The 18,249-nt window shown below is 47.2% G+C and overlaps 7 protein-coding genes across 7 annotated transcripts; 2 read left to right on the forward strand and 5 right to left on the reverse strand.

Moving 5' to 3' along the window:
• Positions 1–297: 297 nt before the first annotated feature.
• On the reverse strand, positions 298–1,995 carry HD556DRAFT_1348587 (mitochondrial carrier). Its single transcript, XM_041302319.1, has 4 exons — positions 1,535–1,995; positions 1,313–1,468; positions 1,076–1,251; positions 298–1,021 (listed from the first exon to the last, which is right to left on the reverse strand). The coding sequence occupies exons 1-4, from the start codon at positions 1,625–1,627 to the stop codon at positions 421–423; spliced, it is 1,026 nt and encodes a 341-aa protein (XP_041163418.1). The 5' UTR covers positions 1,628–1,995; the 3' UTR covers positions 298–420.
• A 115-nt stretch (positions 1,996–2,110) lies between these two features.
• HD556DRAFT_1305739 (uncharacterized protein) lies at positions 2,111–2,820 on the forward strand (the record flags this gene model as incomplete). The annotated part of the gene is made up of 4 exons (XM_041299825.1): positions 2,111–2,405; positions 2,462–2,551; positions 2,608–2,700; positions 2,726–2,820. 4 exons carry the CDS (start codon positions 2,111–2,113, stop codon positions 2,818–2,820), a joined length of 573 nt encoding a protein of 190 aa, XP_041163419.1.
• A 2,116-nt stretch (positions 2,821–4,936) lies between these two features.
• On the reverse strand, positions 4,937–7,451 carry HD556DRAFT_1231980 (MFS general substrate transporter; the record flags this gene model as incomplete). The annotated part of the gene is made up of 16 exons (XM_041297477.1): positions 4,937–4,990; positions 5,049–5,235; positions 5,289–5,374; positions 5,429–5,502; positions 5,549–5,576; positions 5,640–5,937; positions 5,990–6,038; positions 6,070–6,161; positions 6,224–6,274; positions 6,324–6,396; positions 6,498–6,709; positions 6,761–6,850; positions 6,965–6,991; positions 7,047–7,100; positions 7,218–7,259; positions 7,315–7,451. The coding sequence occupies 16 exons, from the start codon at positions 7,449–7,451 to the stop codon at positions 4,937–4,939; spliced, it is 1,554 nt and encodes a 517-aa protein (XP_041163420.1).
• Positions 7,452–8,506: 1,055 nt separating this feature from the next.
• On the reverse strand, positions 8,507–9,599 carry HD556DRAFT_1231979 (uncharacterized protein; the record flags this gene model as incomplete). The annotated part of the gene is made up of 4 exons (XM_041297476.1): positions 8,507–8,788; positions 8,839–8,965; positions 9,019–9,410; positions 9,465–9,599. 4 exons carry the CDS (start codon positions 9,597–9,599, stop codon positions 8,507–8,509), a joined length of 936 nt encoding a protein of 311 aa, XP_041163421.1.
• A 2,576-nt stretch (positions 9,600–12,175) lies between these two features.
• HD556DRAFT_1231934 (uncharacterized protein) lies at positions 12,176–12,586 on the reverse strand (the record flags this gene model as incomplete). The annotated part of the gene is made up of 1 exon (XM_041297473.1): positions 12,176–12,586. A coding segment is annotated over one exon (411 nt), but the record flags the coding sequence as incomplete, so codon positions are not given.
• Positions 12,587–12,984: 398 nt separating this feature from the next.
• Positions 12,985–14,472, reverse strand: HD556DRAFT_1348631 (uncharacterized protein). The gene is made up of 4 exons (XM_041302320.1): positions 14,264–14,472; positions 14,110–14,201; positions 13,976–14,053; positions 12,985–13,909 (listed from the first exon to the last, which is right to left on the reverse strand). Exons 1-4 carry the CDS (start codon positions 14,270–14,272, stop codon positions 13,222–13,224), a joined length of 867 nt encoding a protein of 288 aa, XP_041163423.1. The 5' UTR covers positions 14,273–14,472; the 3' UTR covers positions 12,985–13,221.
• A 2,821-nt stretch (positions 14,473–17,293) lies between these two features.
• Positions 17,294–17,742, forward strand: HD556DRAFT_1348641 (uncharacterized protein). The gene has a single exon (XM_041302321.1). The coding sequence runs from the start codon at positions 17,375–17,377 to the stop codon at positions 17,633–17,635; it is 261 nt and encodes an 86-aa protein (XP_041163424.1). The 5' UTR covers positions 17,294–17,374; the 3' UTR covers positions 17,636–17,742.
• Positions 17,743–18,249: the final 507 nt, after the last annotated feature.

An 18,249-nucleotide genomic window follows, 5' to 3' on the forward strand; every position in this document is an offset into this window, starting at 1 on the left:
CACCCTTCCACTCGTTTACATATTTCATTTATTATTGTGCGATGTTCTCCTTAGAGGCTACGTTCTTTGGTTTTTCGTTTGTTTATGCACCATGATGAACTCTGGGCATCCTTCCACTCGTTTATATATTTCATTTATCACTACGCGATGTTTTCCCTGGAGGATAATACATTCTTTTATATGTAACTCGTTCTAAGTTGTGAATGTTCGCCTCCCTCAAGTTTGATTCAAGCGTGGTCACCACTCATTCGCCGTGTAGTTGAGGAATCAGTCAGTAGGTGCTTTGACACCCGGTCAGCAGTTCCAACAAAGTTCCAATACATAGATTTGGCCGTGTAGATCATGTTGCGTAAAGTTAACCAAGGCAATGCACGAGAAGTCAGCAATATAAATATGTAATTTGATCTCGTGCCCATTCTACTACCCAAAACGGCTACTTAGGCCATCGTAAATCAGGAATATAATTGCGCTACTGGGTATTGATCGAGCAACAGTAATACCGCACCCAGCGTAAAGCCCCTTCACACCCTGCGCCCTGTACATTGCTTTTGCGGTGCCAAGGAACGTTGGCTTTGGGGCATTACTGCCTCGAGGACGCAAGTCTTCCTCAGTTTGCATAGTACTCTTGATGCTGTCGGCGGGGAACATGGAAAAGTTGAATATTCCGCCTGCGCATGCACCAGACAACGCAGATTCCCATGGGAGGATGTCTTTCCGTGTAAGCTCGGAGCCGCGCCGCTTGATTAGCGTTGTTCCGACGAACTCTTTCGTGGTGAACCATGCAGCTCCGCCACCACATTCACGGATGAGGGTGCCAGTTTGGCCAAGCCAGAGGCCGCGGAGGCCTTCTGTGCGGATGACGGACATAAGAACGGCTATAGGACCAGGAAGGGCGCGAGAAATGGGTGCCGCGCTTGACTCTAGGGCTGCTGCTGCAGTGGATTCAGGTATCGAGACTGAAAGCGGCTTGGGAGCAATCATCTGTACTTGCATTTTACATTTTACAAGTTCCACCGGTGTGCTAGTCAAAAACAAGAATTAATTACAACTCGTACACCAGGCGTGAGTGACTTGCAGTAAGAAACTAGTGATGGCGCCTGCGCCTGCACCAGCCAATGCAAGCTGAGGTAACGAAAGATCGTACGACAAAGGCTGAGAATTTATCCGTCGTATCACGTCTTGGAGTTCGCTATATGACAGGAATAATGAAGCATTCTCTAGCATGGCGGCCACTATTGGCGCCGGAAGGCCCTAGGACCAGTATGAGCTCACACCAACAAAGAAGAAGTTCTGCTGAGTAGAGATCACATACACGGTAAAGACCTCTAATGCCTTCATTTTTCCATGTTTTAACGAGACAGTCTATTGGTCCGTTGAATCTAGCGGTGGTATCGAGAACTTGAGATTGTAATCGCACTTTCGTCAAGTCGAATGGGTGTTCAAAGACTTTGGAGACCATGCCTGCGATCTGTGTCACAGAAACTGATTGTCATTCCCGTGGGTCAAGAAAATTAATTCAGCCTTGGAAACGCACACTCCCGAACGTGATATCCTTTACTGCTCGCATCGCAGACGGGGGCATTGAGGGTATGTTATCCCAAGATAATGGGTTGGATGCCGCCTCCATGTCGATAACGAATGGGGCGATAAAGGCAGAGAAAGACGAGTTTCGAGAGTACTATGTGGTCAGCGCATGGAGGAAAACTTGAAGCTGTATTAGTATGCCCCATACCGCCGCTCACAAGCGCTCGCATGTGAATTAACGTAGTGAGGCGTCCGCTTATGTAAACCACCATCCGGGTGGCCGCTTCGGTCTGGGGGACTTGCAGGTAGTGATGTGGTGGGCCAGGGCTCAGGCCCGCAGGCCCACATGGCCCAGCCCTACAGAAGCCCAGCCCAGCCCAGCCCTATGAGTGGGCTGACGAGGGCCCAGGGCTGGGCCTGCAACCTCTGCAGGCCCATACCCAGGGCTCAGGCCCGGGCTGAGTTTTTCCAAAAATGACCGAGGCTATACCTGTAAGTCTTTCGGTCCATTCCGGTATTAACTGTACAGTTAATTTGTGCCTGATCTTCTCTATGCAATTGGCATTGATTATTCCCAGTCACGGTAATGCCGCCATCACTCGATGCAGATCGAGAAGCCTTGGTGCGGCCCAAACGGGTTCCCGCGCCCTCCAAGAGGTTAACCGATGCTTCTAATTCTGCAACACCTGAGCTGAGTGCTCACCTTGAAGCCATTGCCCTCAAGCGAGCTGAGGATGCCAAACGATTGGCGGAGGATACCACCATGGCACCAGCTACTTCGAGTTCCCACTTTGTCACCCCCACCAAGAGATCTCAGAATACTGACTCTTCCGGTAGTGGGTATGATACAGATTGTTCAGCCGCTCAAAAACCACCAAAAAGTAAGTACCGTCAGTGTTGCTCATTTCAGCACGTCACTTAACATTTTTTCACACAGAGAAAAAGTCGCATAGCAGCCAATCTGTGATCATCAGTTCCGACTCAGAAGACAGCCGTGCTGCACCTGCCACGGCAAAAAAAAATCAAGGTGAGTTTCGAACACTTTCATTTACGTTACGTTTTACGTTGAAATTTCACGCGCAGCTCCAGATCCTGTCAACGATGATGGATTTCTTGCAGATATCAACATTGCGAGCCTCTCTAATGACGAGATCAAGCAAAAGCCTGACAGGAAAGGTCAGGATGTTGATAATTTTTTTAGTCCGAAATATTCTGAGCCTGGTGTTGATGGCAAACCTCGCACCTATCGCAATTGCACCTTGTGCTCGAAGAAGGGTCCACGCAAACACTTTGTGAAGGACCTGTCAACGTGCCGTCGACACCTTGAAAAAGACCATGAGGTAAGTGTTGATATTTCTGACTACTGTGATGCTAACAGATTTTCCATAGCTTGCCTACAATAAATGGGCCCAGGACCACCAATCTCTCGAGAATGCGGAACATATTGTGAGTATTCCAGCAGATTTCCATGACAATAGTCTGACTGTCATCAGTTTCAGGAGTACTATGCACACATTCATGGTGACGCTGAACACACTCCAGTCAAGAAAGGTCGCACATCCGGAATCAAAATTTCGAGGCTTCTGCGGGAACTTAGTGACGACGACAACGACAACGACACGCCAACCTCATATACTCCATCTGCAGCCATGTCATCAATCGATCCACGGAAACCCTGGCTTCAAGACTTTAACTACTATGTCAATACATTTGACCAGCTGGCCGAAAACCAATCCATTGTCCAGTGGTGGGGGGTATGTATTCCTTCATTTATTCACTCAATGAAGATACTGAATCTATCAAAAGTTAAATGCAACGAGGTATGGGCTAGTGTGGACAGCTATCGCTCGTGACTTCTTAGGAATCATGGCCTCGTCGGTATCGAGCGAGCGGGCATTTTCTTCAGCTGCGCTAACAATTACAAAGCGCCGCAACCGTCTCAAAGGGGATGTCGTTGAGGCACTACAGGTAATGAAGTGCCTTCTTCGTCATGACCTGGTCTTTCGTGAGTCAGGACCTTCATCATTGACCGAAGATCCTGCAGATGAGGATGACGAGCTACTTGATGGGTGCCCCGAGAAGTCAGGTGAAGATAGCATGGTTTTCATTGACATAGAGAGTTTAGAATAACTTCGGTAGATGTGTTTCGTTGTTGTGTACCCAATCTATGTCAGGCCCGGGCTTCAGCCCAAGCCCAGCCCAGCCCAAGCCCAAGCCCGACATCAGGGCTGGGCCAAAATATTATGAGGCCCATACCCACTCAAGCCCAGGCCCAAGCCCGGCCCGCACAACACTACTTGCAGGCGAGCGTGCATTTGACTTGCGTACACATTTACAACATCTTCCATTCAAACTCGTGATAATTCGGATCAAGTTCGGATCACTTTTTATGTCTTCAAGGAGCTGACGAGGTACTTACTATATGTAATACATCAGCAACCAGCCAGCCAATCAATCGTCACAGCCTAAGTGTGAGTGAAGAACTTCCTAAATCCTTTTCCTGTACGTCGCAATCACTCCTTGTTCTATGCACACTTTCCTAACTGTTATCTCTTTCCCGTTCCTAGTCTCGGCGAGCCTCTCTTCATTCGTAAGATAACAGCAGAGAGACCAGCTGTTTATGATAGCATACATAACAATTGCGAGTGAATGCTGAAGGAAAGTTTTCGAGAAACTTCTTAGGATCCAAATAGGAGCAATCACGAAGCAGGAGCTCCCCAAAATGGATGGAGGTCATCAGAACAGCTGCTCGACCGACAGTTCGGAGTATCCGAGTCTTGAGAGGGGTTCCAAGAAGGACAGGTATGGTTGGGACTCTAGCCTTCTCGTTTATCAAAGTAACGCCCGTCTGACATAATCTTTCGGGGCTCGTAAGTTGGGAGTTCCATTACATGCACAACGCCGCCTTACAGATTGACCAGTGCGATTGACCATCGACCAAATGACAATCTCAACGATGGTCCATGAGAGCGTTCAAGTCTGACGTCCACGATGCCTGCAGTACTGAGCGAACCACGAAGAATATCCCACAACTAGAGTTCTTCAAGGACATTGCTCTTCTTCCTGCCCTCTTTGTCATATCTCCCGTAGGCGCTGCTGCCCGAGGGTCAGATGCTCTTTGTCTGCATCATTTGCTAAGGTCCACAAAGCTGCTAATGATGAAGCTGCGTATTCATCTGTGAGACCATCGTCAATTGATTGTCGACGCGATGCTTGGTGTTCTTGCGACGTGAAGTCAGGCCCATGGTCAGATGAGTGTCTTCTAGGAGTATGATTGAACTAAAAACGATACAAAAAGACGTAGATCCAGTAGCCAATACTGAAACCGACGAGGTGCGCAGGAGCAAGAAATGCTGTGCCACCTCGCTTACGGGTATTTAAAATTTAAACACCAGCCAGTGCTTAATTAATACTACAAAATGTATCTGAAGTCCCTATTCTGCCTATCCGTCAGATCCAGGAATTCCTGGTGCAGACAGAATATCAGCATATGCATTGTATACGAAAAAAATCGGAGGAGGCACCTTGTCGATTTTGACTTTCACACGCTTCCCATCCTCAGTGATTCGCTCGATAACGTATTCTTCTCCGTCGTCAACAGGCTCTGCATCGCGGATTCGGTTCTCTCGGACAAGAATAGCACGGATGACAAAGAGAAGTATCGGACAGGCGATGTCACACATCCCAATCACAGCCCATGGGATGTGGTTGCTATACATGTCTGATGATTATCTTTCCTTCCTAGAGTCGGTTGAGTGACCTACCGTGGCTTATACTGTGCCTTCCACATCAAAGGGCCAGTTGCGCTGCCAATGCAGTAAGCCGACAGCACAGTGGCGTTAGTAACAACCTGCAGGTTGGTTTTCATTCGAGGAGCGACTTCAGTAGCTGAGAGAGTGCTTACCTTCTTCGTATGACCAGCAGTCACACTATTAAGCCACGACAACGCCAGTACGAATGCGGGCACGGGGAATCCAGCTATGGGTAGATGAACATAGAAACGCACTACAAGCCTCACACGCACCCAGGAACTGGCCAGCAAGAAGTCCAGTCTGAATCATGTGAGATGCGATATTAAAGACGGCTCGGTAGACTCGCAGAAGCAAACCACATACCCGATTCGACCAAGGAAGCAGATTGACTAGCAAGAGGCCCAACAACCCCGGAACGAAGTATATAGCACCAACATATGCTCTGGAATTGGGCCGTCGTGCTGCAAGCCAAACAGCACTGAAGACTGTCAAAATTTGAATCACACCAGGAATACAAGACAAGAGAGTCGTCTGTAGATAATTGAATCCAAACGAAACGAGGATAAGTGATTGTTGGTTTAATAATGAGGCAGGCACATTGCATAGAGCCGAGAGGAGAGCGAAGAGCCATGTCTTGGGATCAGTCAGGGCTTCGATCATCCTATAGATCTGTACGTCAGACATGAAAAATTACAATTGCATCGAATACATACTGCTCCTTCTTAAAGTGTTTGTTTTCTACCCCTGTTTGGTTTTCCTGTGCTAGCTGTAAGATGATGATTGGTACCGTAACTTAACAGGCATGCCTTGATGCGCTGCACAGCTTTCACTCGCTCATCGGGAGTAAGGAACCAGGCGCTCGTAGGCGAATCAGGGAACAAGAACCTTTATCAGGTAGAGACGGTTATGGAGATTAGGCACTAGGAACATTTGTTTCGTAAACTCACCAAAATAAGATGGCAAGGATCATCGTCATTATAGCGGTGATAATCATAAGCCTGCGATATATCAGAGAGAATATGAAACAATGAAAATAAAATGACAGACCATTGCCATGGTTCAAACCCAGAGGTGTGAATGTGCAAAGTACCAAAGCTGACGAAACCAGAGATTACTTGTGCTAGATGTTACTGGCTTGGGCCGCAAGATCGATGATACAATGCAGTAAGCGCACCAACGCCAAGCATCATAGCTAGGTTCCCAAATGTCAAATTAGTCGACTTTGTCGATCGTTTGCAAATGGGAGCTTACACCAATAACCAACTCGTAGCGTCTGTTCCGTTCGCGTGTAGAACATAGAGCCAACGATCAAGAATCCGGCGGTGTTCGACCCCTCGCATACGCCCAGCAACATACGCACGACAAAAAGCTGATGAAAGTTTTTGCACGCTGCATGACATGCAAGTGCAATTGCCCAGGTGAAGATATTGATACTTGTACATGCTGTTATTGATGTTCATATTGAGAACGTCTGTGAAGCCTACCTTATCCACTTTCCGACCGGGAATCTCTGAAGGGCAAGATTCTGGGGATACTCGAACAGAATATAACCGATATAAAATGCAGTGCCAAGCCTGAAAGATAGTGTAAGGACTATGCAAACTCGAGGAGTGTATATGTCTCACCAATTGAACCTGAAGTCAGTTAACCATGAGATTTTCGAATCTAAGGACAGCCTGAGGGATTACTCATTCATAGTCAGGTGTGTGGCCTGCCTGATAATACGCGTCAGCGCGCCGTGTTTGGCTGGTCTCGATGCACAGTCCTCACTGCATTCCAAGGATGGCCGCAGAACCTAATGTTATCTTGTCCATGATTTGGATACTATGCGCACGTAAGCGCTAGTCTGTGGTGAACGCAGGCAACTAACCCAAAAAGAACTGCACAACAATCATCAAATACAGATGTGATCGGTTTATAAAACTGAGTACAGCAGCCGACTCACCACACATCAGAGGCATGACATGTCTATCGATCTTCCTTCTGAAGCGAAAGGTTTTTGAACGATGTTGAGGTGTATGCAGTTCTCAGAGCGCACCTTATTCTCAAAGCCTCATCGGGCTCAAGAGTCGAAGTTAACCCAGCAACGAGCTGAGCGCCAGTGTCAACTTCAGACACAGAGATCCCTGCATATTTCTTGTCTCTGTATGCAACGCTAGAGGATTTCAAACTCATTTGAGAGGACGTGAAGGCGATATTGGCTGCACAGTGAAGGAAGAAACTTCCAGCGCTCATAGGTTGATAGTTACTAGTCAGGCCCTGTTGAACGATTGATGCGCCTATAATATTTACGCTATCTCTTTGCGTATTGGTGCATGACGTACTACGTGTCAATCAATCCCCGAGGTCTTCGCTGCTATTCCCCTTTCGGTTTCGAGTACGATGCGAATTCGCGCATCCACGCACTCGTCAAATGAAAGATCATATATACATATATCCCTATCAAGGTGAAATATAACAGAAAAATAAATCCTCACCAAATAATTATTCATGGTCATGGTGTGTCCAAGCATTTCAAAGTTTGAGTTTAATTCCTCGTGTCGTTCTTACCTTAACGAGGCCCAATTACGCATATTCTACTGCCGATACCCAAGGTCAGCTAGGAATCTGGATAGATGGTGGCAAGAGCTGTGACTTCTTCAAAACTTCAACTCGCCACCTGTGGCACTGGCACTGCCGAGCAAAACTGAGCGCTAATTTTCGCTTGTCAAAAAGAAGTTCGATGCTTACGGTGAGTTTATACGGCGCTGGTGATGACCGCCGTGCGATTGGTGGATTCAGAAAAGAGATCGAAGATGCAGACGCTGACGTGGATATCGCTGCAGCACTACATGCATAGTAATATCTAGCTGATAAAATAAGATATCATGCGATGAGTGCTTAGTAGAGACACAGCTGGACCATCGTCCACCAAAAGTTTGTGATTCATCTTTTCATTCATGGCAGATCTCGACTGATACCACAGGGCGATGATGCAATTTTCTCAGTTCCTCAGGCCTCAGGCCTCAAGCAGCGTACTGCATTTTAATGTTATGGAACTCGGCTTATAATAAGGAAATTTCCTAAATTAAAAGTCTACTAGGTAGGTAACTTGAAACGACAAGTAGTATATAGATACAGTTTGAATCTACGCCACTGGCTATGAACGTATCCTTCCATAGCCAGCACTTTGCAATCTAGAAATGTTACTAACGTACTTTAAGTTATTAATATTTGTCGGCCGACAGGAGCTAAATATGCCTCGTCAACAGATACCAGATAATAAACAACGACTGCGAATGAGAGCTGAACAAAAACGCCTTTTTGGGCGAGTCTTTGCCGAGTATCCACACCAGAGCTGCGGCGAATAGACAGCTTCCCATAATGTATGTGTTTTCGATGAACGCCAACATAACCAACATATGACATGCCGTTAGTATGACCTTCGTTCTGAGTATAGAACCGAGAAGGACCGGTATAGTGGGAACGCCAGCCTTCATATCGTCTTCAAAATCACGGACATCGGTCATGATCTATAGATATAGTCAGGGTCAAATCGTGCGATCATGTGCGTTCTACTTACTGCGTGGCATGAGCGGTTGACGGTCGACCAGACTAACAGTTGAACAACGCTCCATGAAGACGGCAGCGTGTTGGTCAGATTGCTTGATCCCGACAACACGGAGAAAACCACAGCGTAGATGCCGCATCTGAAGAGCATTAGTTTACGGGTGCGTCGTTTAAGGTGAACATGCAGACATACCCTCGAATGATGCCATTAAAAATGGCTTTCATGCCAGGGATGCGTTTGATGACTAGGACAGGCGCAGATCTAGAAGGCTGGTAGTTATCTCTGCCAAACCTCCCGTGGAGGCGCCTCGAGATTAGCCAAAACTTCTTGAAGCTGATCGGAGTGGTCCAGAGCAAAGCAGGAGCAACGAATGTTGCCGTGGTGAGGAGCGTCGAAATTGGACACTGAGATAGCGCAAATGCAAGGAGCACAGCGCTAGCAGTGAGGAAGGTCCGTGCATACAAAAACCAAGACGCGAGGCGTGGGTCGTTTGCGTTATTGCGGTCTGACGAAAACTCCTCCTTTTTATCCTTAAGATGGTCAGCACCCATGGCAAGGATATCCGATGTAACACAGATGGTTATCTGCGAAGACAATTGCATGAGCGATATGATCTAGTATCAAATTAATGAGCGTACCGGTCTCCAGTCGATACCTGCATTGGCGGACATGACATAGGACATAAGGGCCGACAGGGCCAAGCTGTTCATCGATATTACGATGGGTCGCAAGAAGAGTTCATCTGCAAGCTTCGGGATTGTGAGGGTTGACATCTTGGATCGAGAACTGAACGATAGACAAATGCTACTCATCCCGGCTTCTTATATCTGGTGCATCCCCCTTCCGTTACTCAAAAGATTAGCACTGATCAGTTTAGGCCATGTGCACGAGATTAGAATTGACGCTCAATCCTCGTTCAATCCTGTGTTTTTTTCTGCACTGGCGCCACTCGGCGTTTGCTTTGCGTGGAGTGCTCGGTACGTTTTCATCTCTGGCTGAGCCCGGAAAGGCAGTGCGAAAAGTCGAAGTTCTATTGTCCGGCTCGGATCGTTCGCATATACGAACAGTGTCCTACAACAGTTGGTCATACGCGAAATAAGTATTGAGACACACCCAGGTGTGCTGTGTAGCACTTACATTCGAACATTTCGGCCAACATTTGAATTCCTAATGACAAAGTTTGCACTCAACGTTCTGGTTGCCTGTCGACCATCTGTTCGCATCATTAGTGAAAAACAAACGAGACTAACGAACAGTCCGTCGGTGTCGTAGATTTGTTCTTGGAAGATGACTTGTTGCACCCAGCCATACCGAAGTACACCGTGAGTGAGTCACACGCACAACGACCGCCGCCTTGTACTATGTTTGTTGTTTGTAGCAAATCTATTATGTAATAAGACTCGATTAGCACAATATTGAAGCCCTAATATGATGTCATTCGCTATTATTAGTAGTCAAATTTTGACGATAGACTTCGGTTGCGTTCCGGACGCGCATTTTTCGAGCTGGGAAGGATGAGGCGGTATATGTGCATTGTGACCCATTGGCAGAGCCTCAATATTCAATCACCAAGAATGTTGCGCCCAAGCTGATAAGGAGGCGGTGATGAGCAGGTGGTACTGAACCTTGGATTTTTCCGAGTTCGGTTCTAGCCGCAATGACACCCAAGAGACGCCGTTCGATTTGCTGTATAAGCGTCTAATACCAATCTAATACCAACGCCAGCCTATATATGTAGACGCCCACGACTCCATCGGGCTCCCGATCAAACCGTTTCAACAGTACAATGTTTGCCGATATGCAACCCGACACGACCGGGTCACTGCAAATATTGACCGACAACAGTTGGCAACGAGGTGCTGGTGAATGGATGTTTGCGAGAACATGGTTGTCTATCGACTATACTGCGGCTTGCCTTTATTTTTATTAGCATGACGTTATTGGTACTACGGATACCACTAAGTTTGAACAGTAAATCCGAGATTCATATCCAATCAGTTCGGACATATGATAAGACTATTAGCAGAGTCACACACAAAGTACTTGCGAGCGGAACTTACCGAAATATATGACGAACTCCTCAGAGTGAATCTATTTGTCCATGCAAGACCATAAAAACTAAAGAAGCTTGTTGCCTCCTGCTCGCCAAGAGCTGTGTTTCGCCGTAGCCTTCAGTTTTTCAGTCCAACACAGAGTAGCTTTACACACAATGTCATCTTTCGGCCACCCAAAACTTCATATATCCGACGTTACGCCTGAAGATAGGCCCACGTAGCTGCGATGCTCTGACCCAGGTGAGCGTGAGTAAGCCTCGGAGATTTTGGTGCCCGTGGGTTGGGTGTGGGTATGACCCGCGTCGACTCATCTCTCGGCTACCCCAAACATCACACATCAGGCTTTGCGCCCCGAGGTCTAAGGCAAAATCTACTGCAGATTCAGTCTCGGGATCTAAATGAACTCTTACTTCTGAGGTCGCCGTTTGGAATATGGATAAGATGAGTACCGCTGTCGAGTGGTACCCCAAAGAGGTAGCTGCCCTGGCGACTCGTACAAGTGTTCGCATCACCTCGCGAGTACGCATAGAACTTCCAGGAAAAGGAAAGGACCATTTGAATCTTGAGAAAGTGGCCACCATTGGCGGATGCTCTTACGGTGTTTGAGGATCACGTGAGCACCTTGTCGTGGTTAGGCTTGAGGACATCCACTTATTGGTGCGCCAGTAGAATCTGAAAGTGGCAGAACAGGCCCTATATGCCGCAAAGCTACCAAATACTGTTTATCAGAGACAGTATTCCAGGACAATCAACATTCCTATACCTAGGTCAAGTTCGTCTGCACGCCAACGCACACTGGAAATACTTTACCTTCAGCTTCGTTACAAAAGTACGACGACACCAGCCGAGCTGTGCAGGCCAGCTCAGCCTTGAGGTCATGCCCGCCATCCAACGGACCTGTTGAAACGAGCGCTTCGTTAGTCTCTTGAATAAGAACAGGGGTGAGCACGAAATATGTCAGATAGTATGTTTTGCTATTTCCCAGTTCAGATACATCTCTACCGAAACGACTAGTGTCCGAGAAAGTGAGTCTACTTCCAACGTGACTTTGACATGCTGCGTGTACGCCATGTACATTTCAAGGAAACCCGCAGCTAATGTCGAGCTTTCCTAATGATTGCATGTTTTTCAGAAGACTGACTGAACTGCATTCATTGAACTTTCAGCGCTCAATATTAGAACCGATCGACGACTCACAACCGTGACCGTACCAGTGATGGGATGAAGAACCGCGGCGTCAGATTCGTTACAAAACTGATAAAAGTTACAAAGGAAATACCCATCCAGAGCGTTATTCAAGGATCGGACGGAACCATTTCTATCCTTGCTTGACCGAGGACAGGATATCCATTGCCCAATAACAGCGCCAATTCCTTCTCATCCCATCCTCTTTGTCTCGCCGTCTCTTCAACCATACGTACAATCTCCCTGCTCCAAAGTACATTATCCTCTTCTGATTCGTCGTCGACGACTTCCAGGACATCGACACCCATCCATCCTAACAGCTCTCCCAAAGGATATGCACCTGCAAACTCCCAATCAAGGACAGCTTGCACCTGCGTACCACGCATGATGATATTCCGACCGTGAAAGTCTCCGTGAACGAGCACAAATGGCTCGTCTTCAGTGACGAAGCTGGTCTCTAGCTGACGTTTCTTATCTCGTAGCTGCTGCACAAAATCTTCGACAGACGTGAGTTCGAAAAAGTCGGAATCGATATCGGACGCGGGGGCATGGGTATAATAGTATATCTCTTTGTCGTAGCAAGCGAGAATGTATGCCCAAGATATCAAGTATACTTACCTCATTATATCCCCCTTCGCCGAGCTTCCTGTCCACTATAACCTCCGGTGTAGGTCTGTCTCTGGTGATGGCACTGGTCGCATCTTTGAGCGTTTGCTGTAGTACTGGGATGGACATTGCGCATGCGCGCCGTATGTCATTGACTCCGTCTTGCTGCAGACAAGCATATTTCAAAATATTTGAATCTCCGCGAGCATGTTTGAAGTTTATTGAGACGTGGAGGCGCCTAAATCAAACTTGGGGGAAGTGAACATTAATATTCACAATTTAGGAGGTATTACATGTAAAAGAATGTATTATCCTCTAGGGAAAACATCGCAAAGTGATAAATAAAACACGTCAACGAGTGGAAGGGCGCTCAGAGTCCATCATGAATCATGATACATAAACGAACGAACAACCGAAGAGAAACCGTCACCAAGAAAGAAAGAAATGGTACCACAAAGTGATTCTTGATTCTCGAGACTAATCACACCTATACTCATACTCCAGCATCTCCGAAGGGCGTCTCTACATCAATTCAGGACACATGCACCCCTCAGTCCACCCATTGGGGGCCATCGCGGATCCGGTGTACATGGTAGTCGTCCGCGGTATCTGTTGAGCCATATATGACTCCCAACAACTGGTTGGGGTCAGGTTGGGGAGGTTCGTATTGAGTGGGTTCAGGTTGGTATTGGGTGGGGTGGAATTGCATGGGTCGGGGTGGAATGGGTTCCGGTTCCATGATTTGAGGTTCGTATTGAGCAAGTTCGGGTTGGTATTGGGTAGGGTAGAATTGCATGGGTCGGGGTGGTATGGGTTCCGGTTCCATGACTTGAGGTTCGTAATGAGTAATTTCGGGTTGGTATTGGTATTGAGCGAGGTTTAATTGCATGGGCATGGATTCCGGTTCCATGACTTGGGTTTCGTATTGAGTGGCTTCGGGTTGGTATTGGTATTGGGTGGGGTGGAATTGCATAGGTCGGGGTGGCATAGGTTCCGGTTGCATGACTTGGGGTTCGTATTGGTAGCCAAAGGGCAGGGGCTGTGCAGGGGGGAGCGGCTGTACCGTAGGCTGGGATGACGAGTGGGCCTCGTATGATCCTATTACAGGGCGTGCAACATGACTGCGCGGCAAAGGAACATGCTTATGTATGTTTTTGCGGTGGGCCGTGAGGAGGGAAGGATTGTGAGTTTTAAAGTCACAATCATCGTGAGGGCAGTTGTGGCGTTGCTTGCCCGCACTAAAACGAAATGAAATAAAATACTCAATCAGATGGAATTGATGACGGTGATAAATGAGTACATACTGTTTATCAGAATGGATGCCATAGCTTTTTTTAATCAGTGTCGCAAAGTTACACCCAGGCCAGGTGCAGATGTACTTACTGCGCGAGCGAATATAAGTGAGGTGAACTGTAGACCACACAGGAAAAACACGTACTTTTTTGGATGCATGGCTTCGTGTCTCTTGAGGTCAACGCGCCTGTCAAAAGTTTGGTTGCAGCCAGGCCCTCCAGTAGAGCAAATGTAGATCTAAATATGACAAGAGTCAATCTTCAAGTTAATGCATGAAGTATGCGCGTGAATAGGCTTACTTTTGGCATGATTGGTTTTATGAGAATATGAGTGAGGATATTACTTGTGAGGTGAATATACGATTCAACTTGAGCAAATGATGGTGCTGGGTAAGTATTAGGGTAGGCATATAAACGATTCCCTGCTGTGGTCGTGGCATTGTGCTTTTAGGCGGACAAACGCTTATGGAATTCGTACAGAGATTCTTTGTGGAGGTTACTAGTGGATGTGGGCCATGTAACGCGTGACCGCATTGTCATTGAAGCATCCACATCCGTTTGAAGGCTTCATTAGCTGTTACAGCATCGATCGGACACCAGGATAGAGTTATTCTCTGGAGATGTGTACGTTGATGGAAACTCGACATGGAGAGTTGGGTAAAGATTGACATGGATGTCGAATTGCATAATACCGAGGTCCAACAAGATTTTGGATTCAAATATCTTTGTCGTCGTGACTGGCCTGGGCCATGCGAGAGGCAGTCACTTGACCAATCCCTAATTCATTGAGTACTTTACATGACCAAGTGATGTTTCGAGAGTTCGGTCCTTGTAGGTATGACCGGGCGAGAGTCGTCGATTTCAGCGGTGAGATCGAACGCGCGATTGATAGAGTCCGTGCAGGTAAGTGCATTTTTTATACTGCTACTAGCTAATGCTAGACAGTACAACGGCATAATGAGGGGACTTGTTGAGACATCCTTGTATGAATGTGAGTACGAGTGAATGTGGGGGAAAAATGTAATATAACGTACTAGTGAGTATGCTCAAGATGTGCATTTTACAAAGCCAACGAAGTATGCATTCTTGCAGAGACAGTGCAATTATATAAACACTGACAGAGGTGCGAAGTTCAAACAACATTGATATTCAACACTGGTAGCTTCGTCACGTGTCAAACCCTTTGTAGCGTATTTCCGTCAGGAGAAAAGTACAGCGAGCACAGCCTGAGATTGACCTCCTTGCGTCGAAAGGCCAGCGTCGTTGCCATTCGGATGTTGCATAGCTGCAGCCGCTTCTGCACGGGCCAATTCTTCTGCGCTAGGAGGGGAAACAAAAATTCTCTGCAAACGTATTTCCTTGAATGATATCAACAAGGAGCGATAGAAGCCACTTACACTTTTCTTGCGACCGGCAGCTACATCAACGGTGTGTTTCGAACTTTCTCCTGAAAATAATTTGAAATTCCGATGTCGAGGCTGCGGTGGTATGGATTGTGACGCGTTTGAAGGTCGAATGCTGAAACGCAGCGAACGGAGGAAAGTAAGCCAACGAAGGGAAGATGATGGGCTGGTAGGAGCTGCAGGACGAGGCTCGGTGTTGGTATCAGTGTCCCAGAAGACCTGACTAGTGTGCAAGATCTGACGAGACAGATAAGCAAATAAGTAGGGCGTTGACAACTTATTGACGCACAGCATCTATCGATCGAACTGGATGTCCCTAGTACAGAAGATACCATAAGAAAGAGAAACACAGAAAGCTTTCCCTGAGATTCGCATCGGGTCTTGGCTTCAGCCGCAAGGTGAATCATAACCAAACAAACATACTCACATGATCATCCCTGTATGTCTGAGAGCTGCATCGAGGCTCTATACACATATATTTACGCCCAATCCAGTACTGATGATATATCTTCCATCAGGGGACATGACAACATGCGTGAGTATATCATCGTGCAAGAGCGGGTCTCCGACTGGCTGATCGGTCCTGAGGTCCCAGATACGAATTGAGTAGTCAGCTGCTGCGCCAACAAGATAGATTTGAAAGCCATTTTGTTAGCGCAGCAGCGTCAGGGGAATGACAGAAGGAGTGTATGACCATCGATTCAGATATTGCCCTTGAGCCTACCATTCTTCCGTGACTAGTTCAAGGACTCCCCACTGCACTCCCTCTATTGGACAAATCGAACCATCGCCTGACGCACTCAGTATATTGCAGCTTGTGCCCAAGCAGGCAAGGCCCCGAATGAATTTGGAATGACCCTCGATGATGCACTCCGGCGTCAAGCTGCCTGGTGGACGTTCTGGTGTTGGTTTCTTCCACGACATGATCTGGGTGTTGTAATTGACAAAGCAGGGCCTGCAAAGCGGTGAGATGTGCTGTTCGCAATGAGTCGTCCAGGATGATCTATGTTTCACTATGAGTTCAACTTCCTCGCTGCCAGTGCTAATGGCATATTCTTCGCTCACTTAGTCGCACCCCTGGTAAAGGTCGTTGCCATGAAGCATACGAGTGTGACATCCTGATAGTATACTCTATCATTTAACATCTTATGCTGCCATCGTTGAGGAAGCAGTTCATTCCTGCCTGTTTCTCGTCGTGTAAGTCAGCAGGTATTAAAATGCGGTCATTCACCTTCCCAAAGTATATCGTGTACCATATGGTGGTGGATCCTTCTCCTTCGTCCGACGAGGTGCGCTGACCACTGGTGAGCTCAACATCGCTCCTCTTTCTCCACCTCTTCGTTGTGCTGATGTGCTCGACTCGGCCATGGCGCCGACGAAGAAAGTTTTTGATTACCGCACTCTGTACAGACGCATTGACAGAGCTCGATACCACGAACGGTGAATATTGTCGAAGGCGAGGAGAGATGGTGAAGGTGATGAAGAGACCTGCTAGATAGTCAGCTGTACATCTTGAATTTTCAGGCGCCTCTTTGAATTGCATCCGTGCTTTGAATGTCGGGGCAGTTCTATAGATTGCTATAAATTATGCCAAGGAGCGATCAAGGTATGACGATGGCCGCGAGGAGTCCACCGGACAACCGAGTGCATTTCTGTATATCTTGGGGATTGGAATATACAACGTGCAATGATCTAGCTGGTATGGAACCTTGTTTACATAATATCTGATGGGGAGGTAATGATCTGGTACTTAGTTTCGGAAGGCGCGGAGAAAAAAACTTGGATGCCATGGAGTCGTCCCAGAGATTTACACTAGGGCTCCGTGAAAAACTACCGAGTTTTTGACGTTGGAGTTTTTGACAGGTTTTTAACATGTTTTTAACGAGTCGATAACTCGGGGTTGATATTGGGGTGTCAAAAACTAAAATATATATGTATATGATCTCGGGAACATAGCCTATCGAATTCTCCATCCGAACATCCGAAATCACCGAAAAATCGTTAAGATATGACCGACGATCTGTTAACTACTCACAACTCGCATTCGCAGCACGTCGCAGTGAAGATTTTCGATGTCACTGTCAATTCGATGGCGGACGAGCGTACAGCGTCAACGATGAATTGGTTGAACTCCGCATTACGCAGCTCCCTCAAAAGTTCTACCATTGTCAGTCAGGTTCAAGTTTGGCAGTGGGCTTTGATGGATCCTGAACGTGTTCATGCTGTCCCACCTTTTCTTCCTCCGCCTTCTCACTGTCCTGTCCCGTAGACCAAAAGGCCTCCCTCAAAACCAACAGTTAAGTTTCGTGACCTGGAAAGTACTCTTTTCGATGTCAATCTCGATAGCAACGGTCAGAAAAGGAAACACGACAACTCCAAGTCGCAAGCAGAGGCTAACCCGGAGCCGCAGGACTGAGGACTCTAATTCAGACTCGGAGGACAATTGGTTGGAGGAGAGCGAGGACCCGGAGATTGAGCGTGATCCAATGTACTGGTCTTGTGATACGAGAGTACTTGTGGGTAGCGAGGATGCTCATCTTGATGAGCCTCGATTGTTGGACTTACTATCAGAGAAGCCGGTGGAAGGGGCAAGCAGGACACCTCAACTACAGGATAGCACAGTTCCAACGCCTCCGGGAGGGCCTGTACAGTGGGCATTTGCATTACCGTAGCGAAAAAATGTCAAAATGACCTGAAAAAACGCATTTTTTGAGTCTGTCAAAAACTGGTCAAAAACTAGTTTTTAACTCGTGTCAAAAACCCCTCGAGGGTGGGGGTGAGTTAAAAACTCGTCGTTAACTCCGTGGGTAGTTTTTCACGGAGCCCTAATTTACACATCATAGGAAAAGTTTGACGCTTGAAGGACTGGGAAAAAGGGTTTCG

The sequence above is a fragment of the Suillus plorans genome (genome assembly GCF_016647745.1).
Source record: "Suillus plorans strain S12 chromosome Unknown HD556scaffold_12, whole genome shotgun sequence".
NCBI lineage: Eukaryota > Fungi > Basidiomycota > Agaricomycetes > Boletales > Suillaceae > Suillus > Suillus plorans.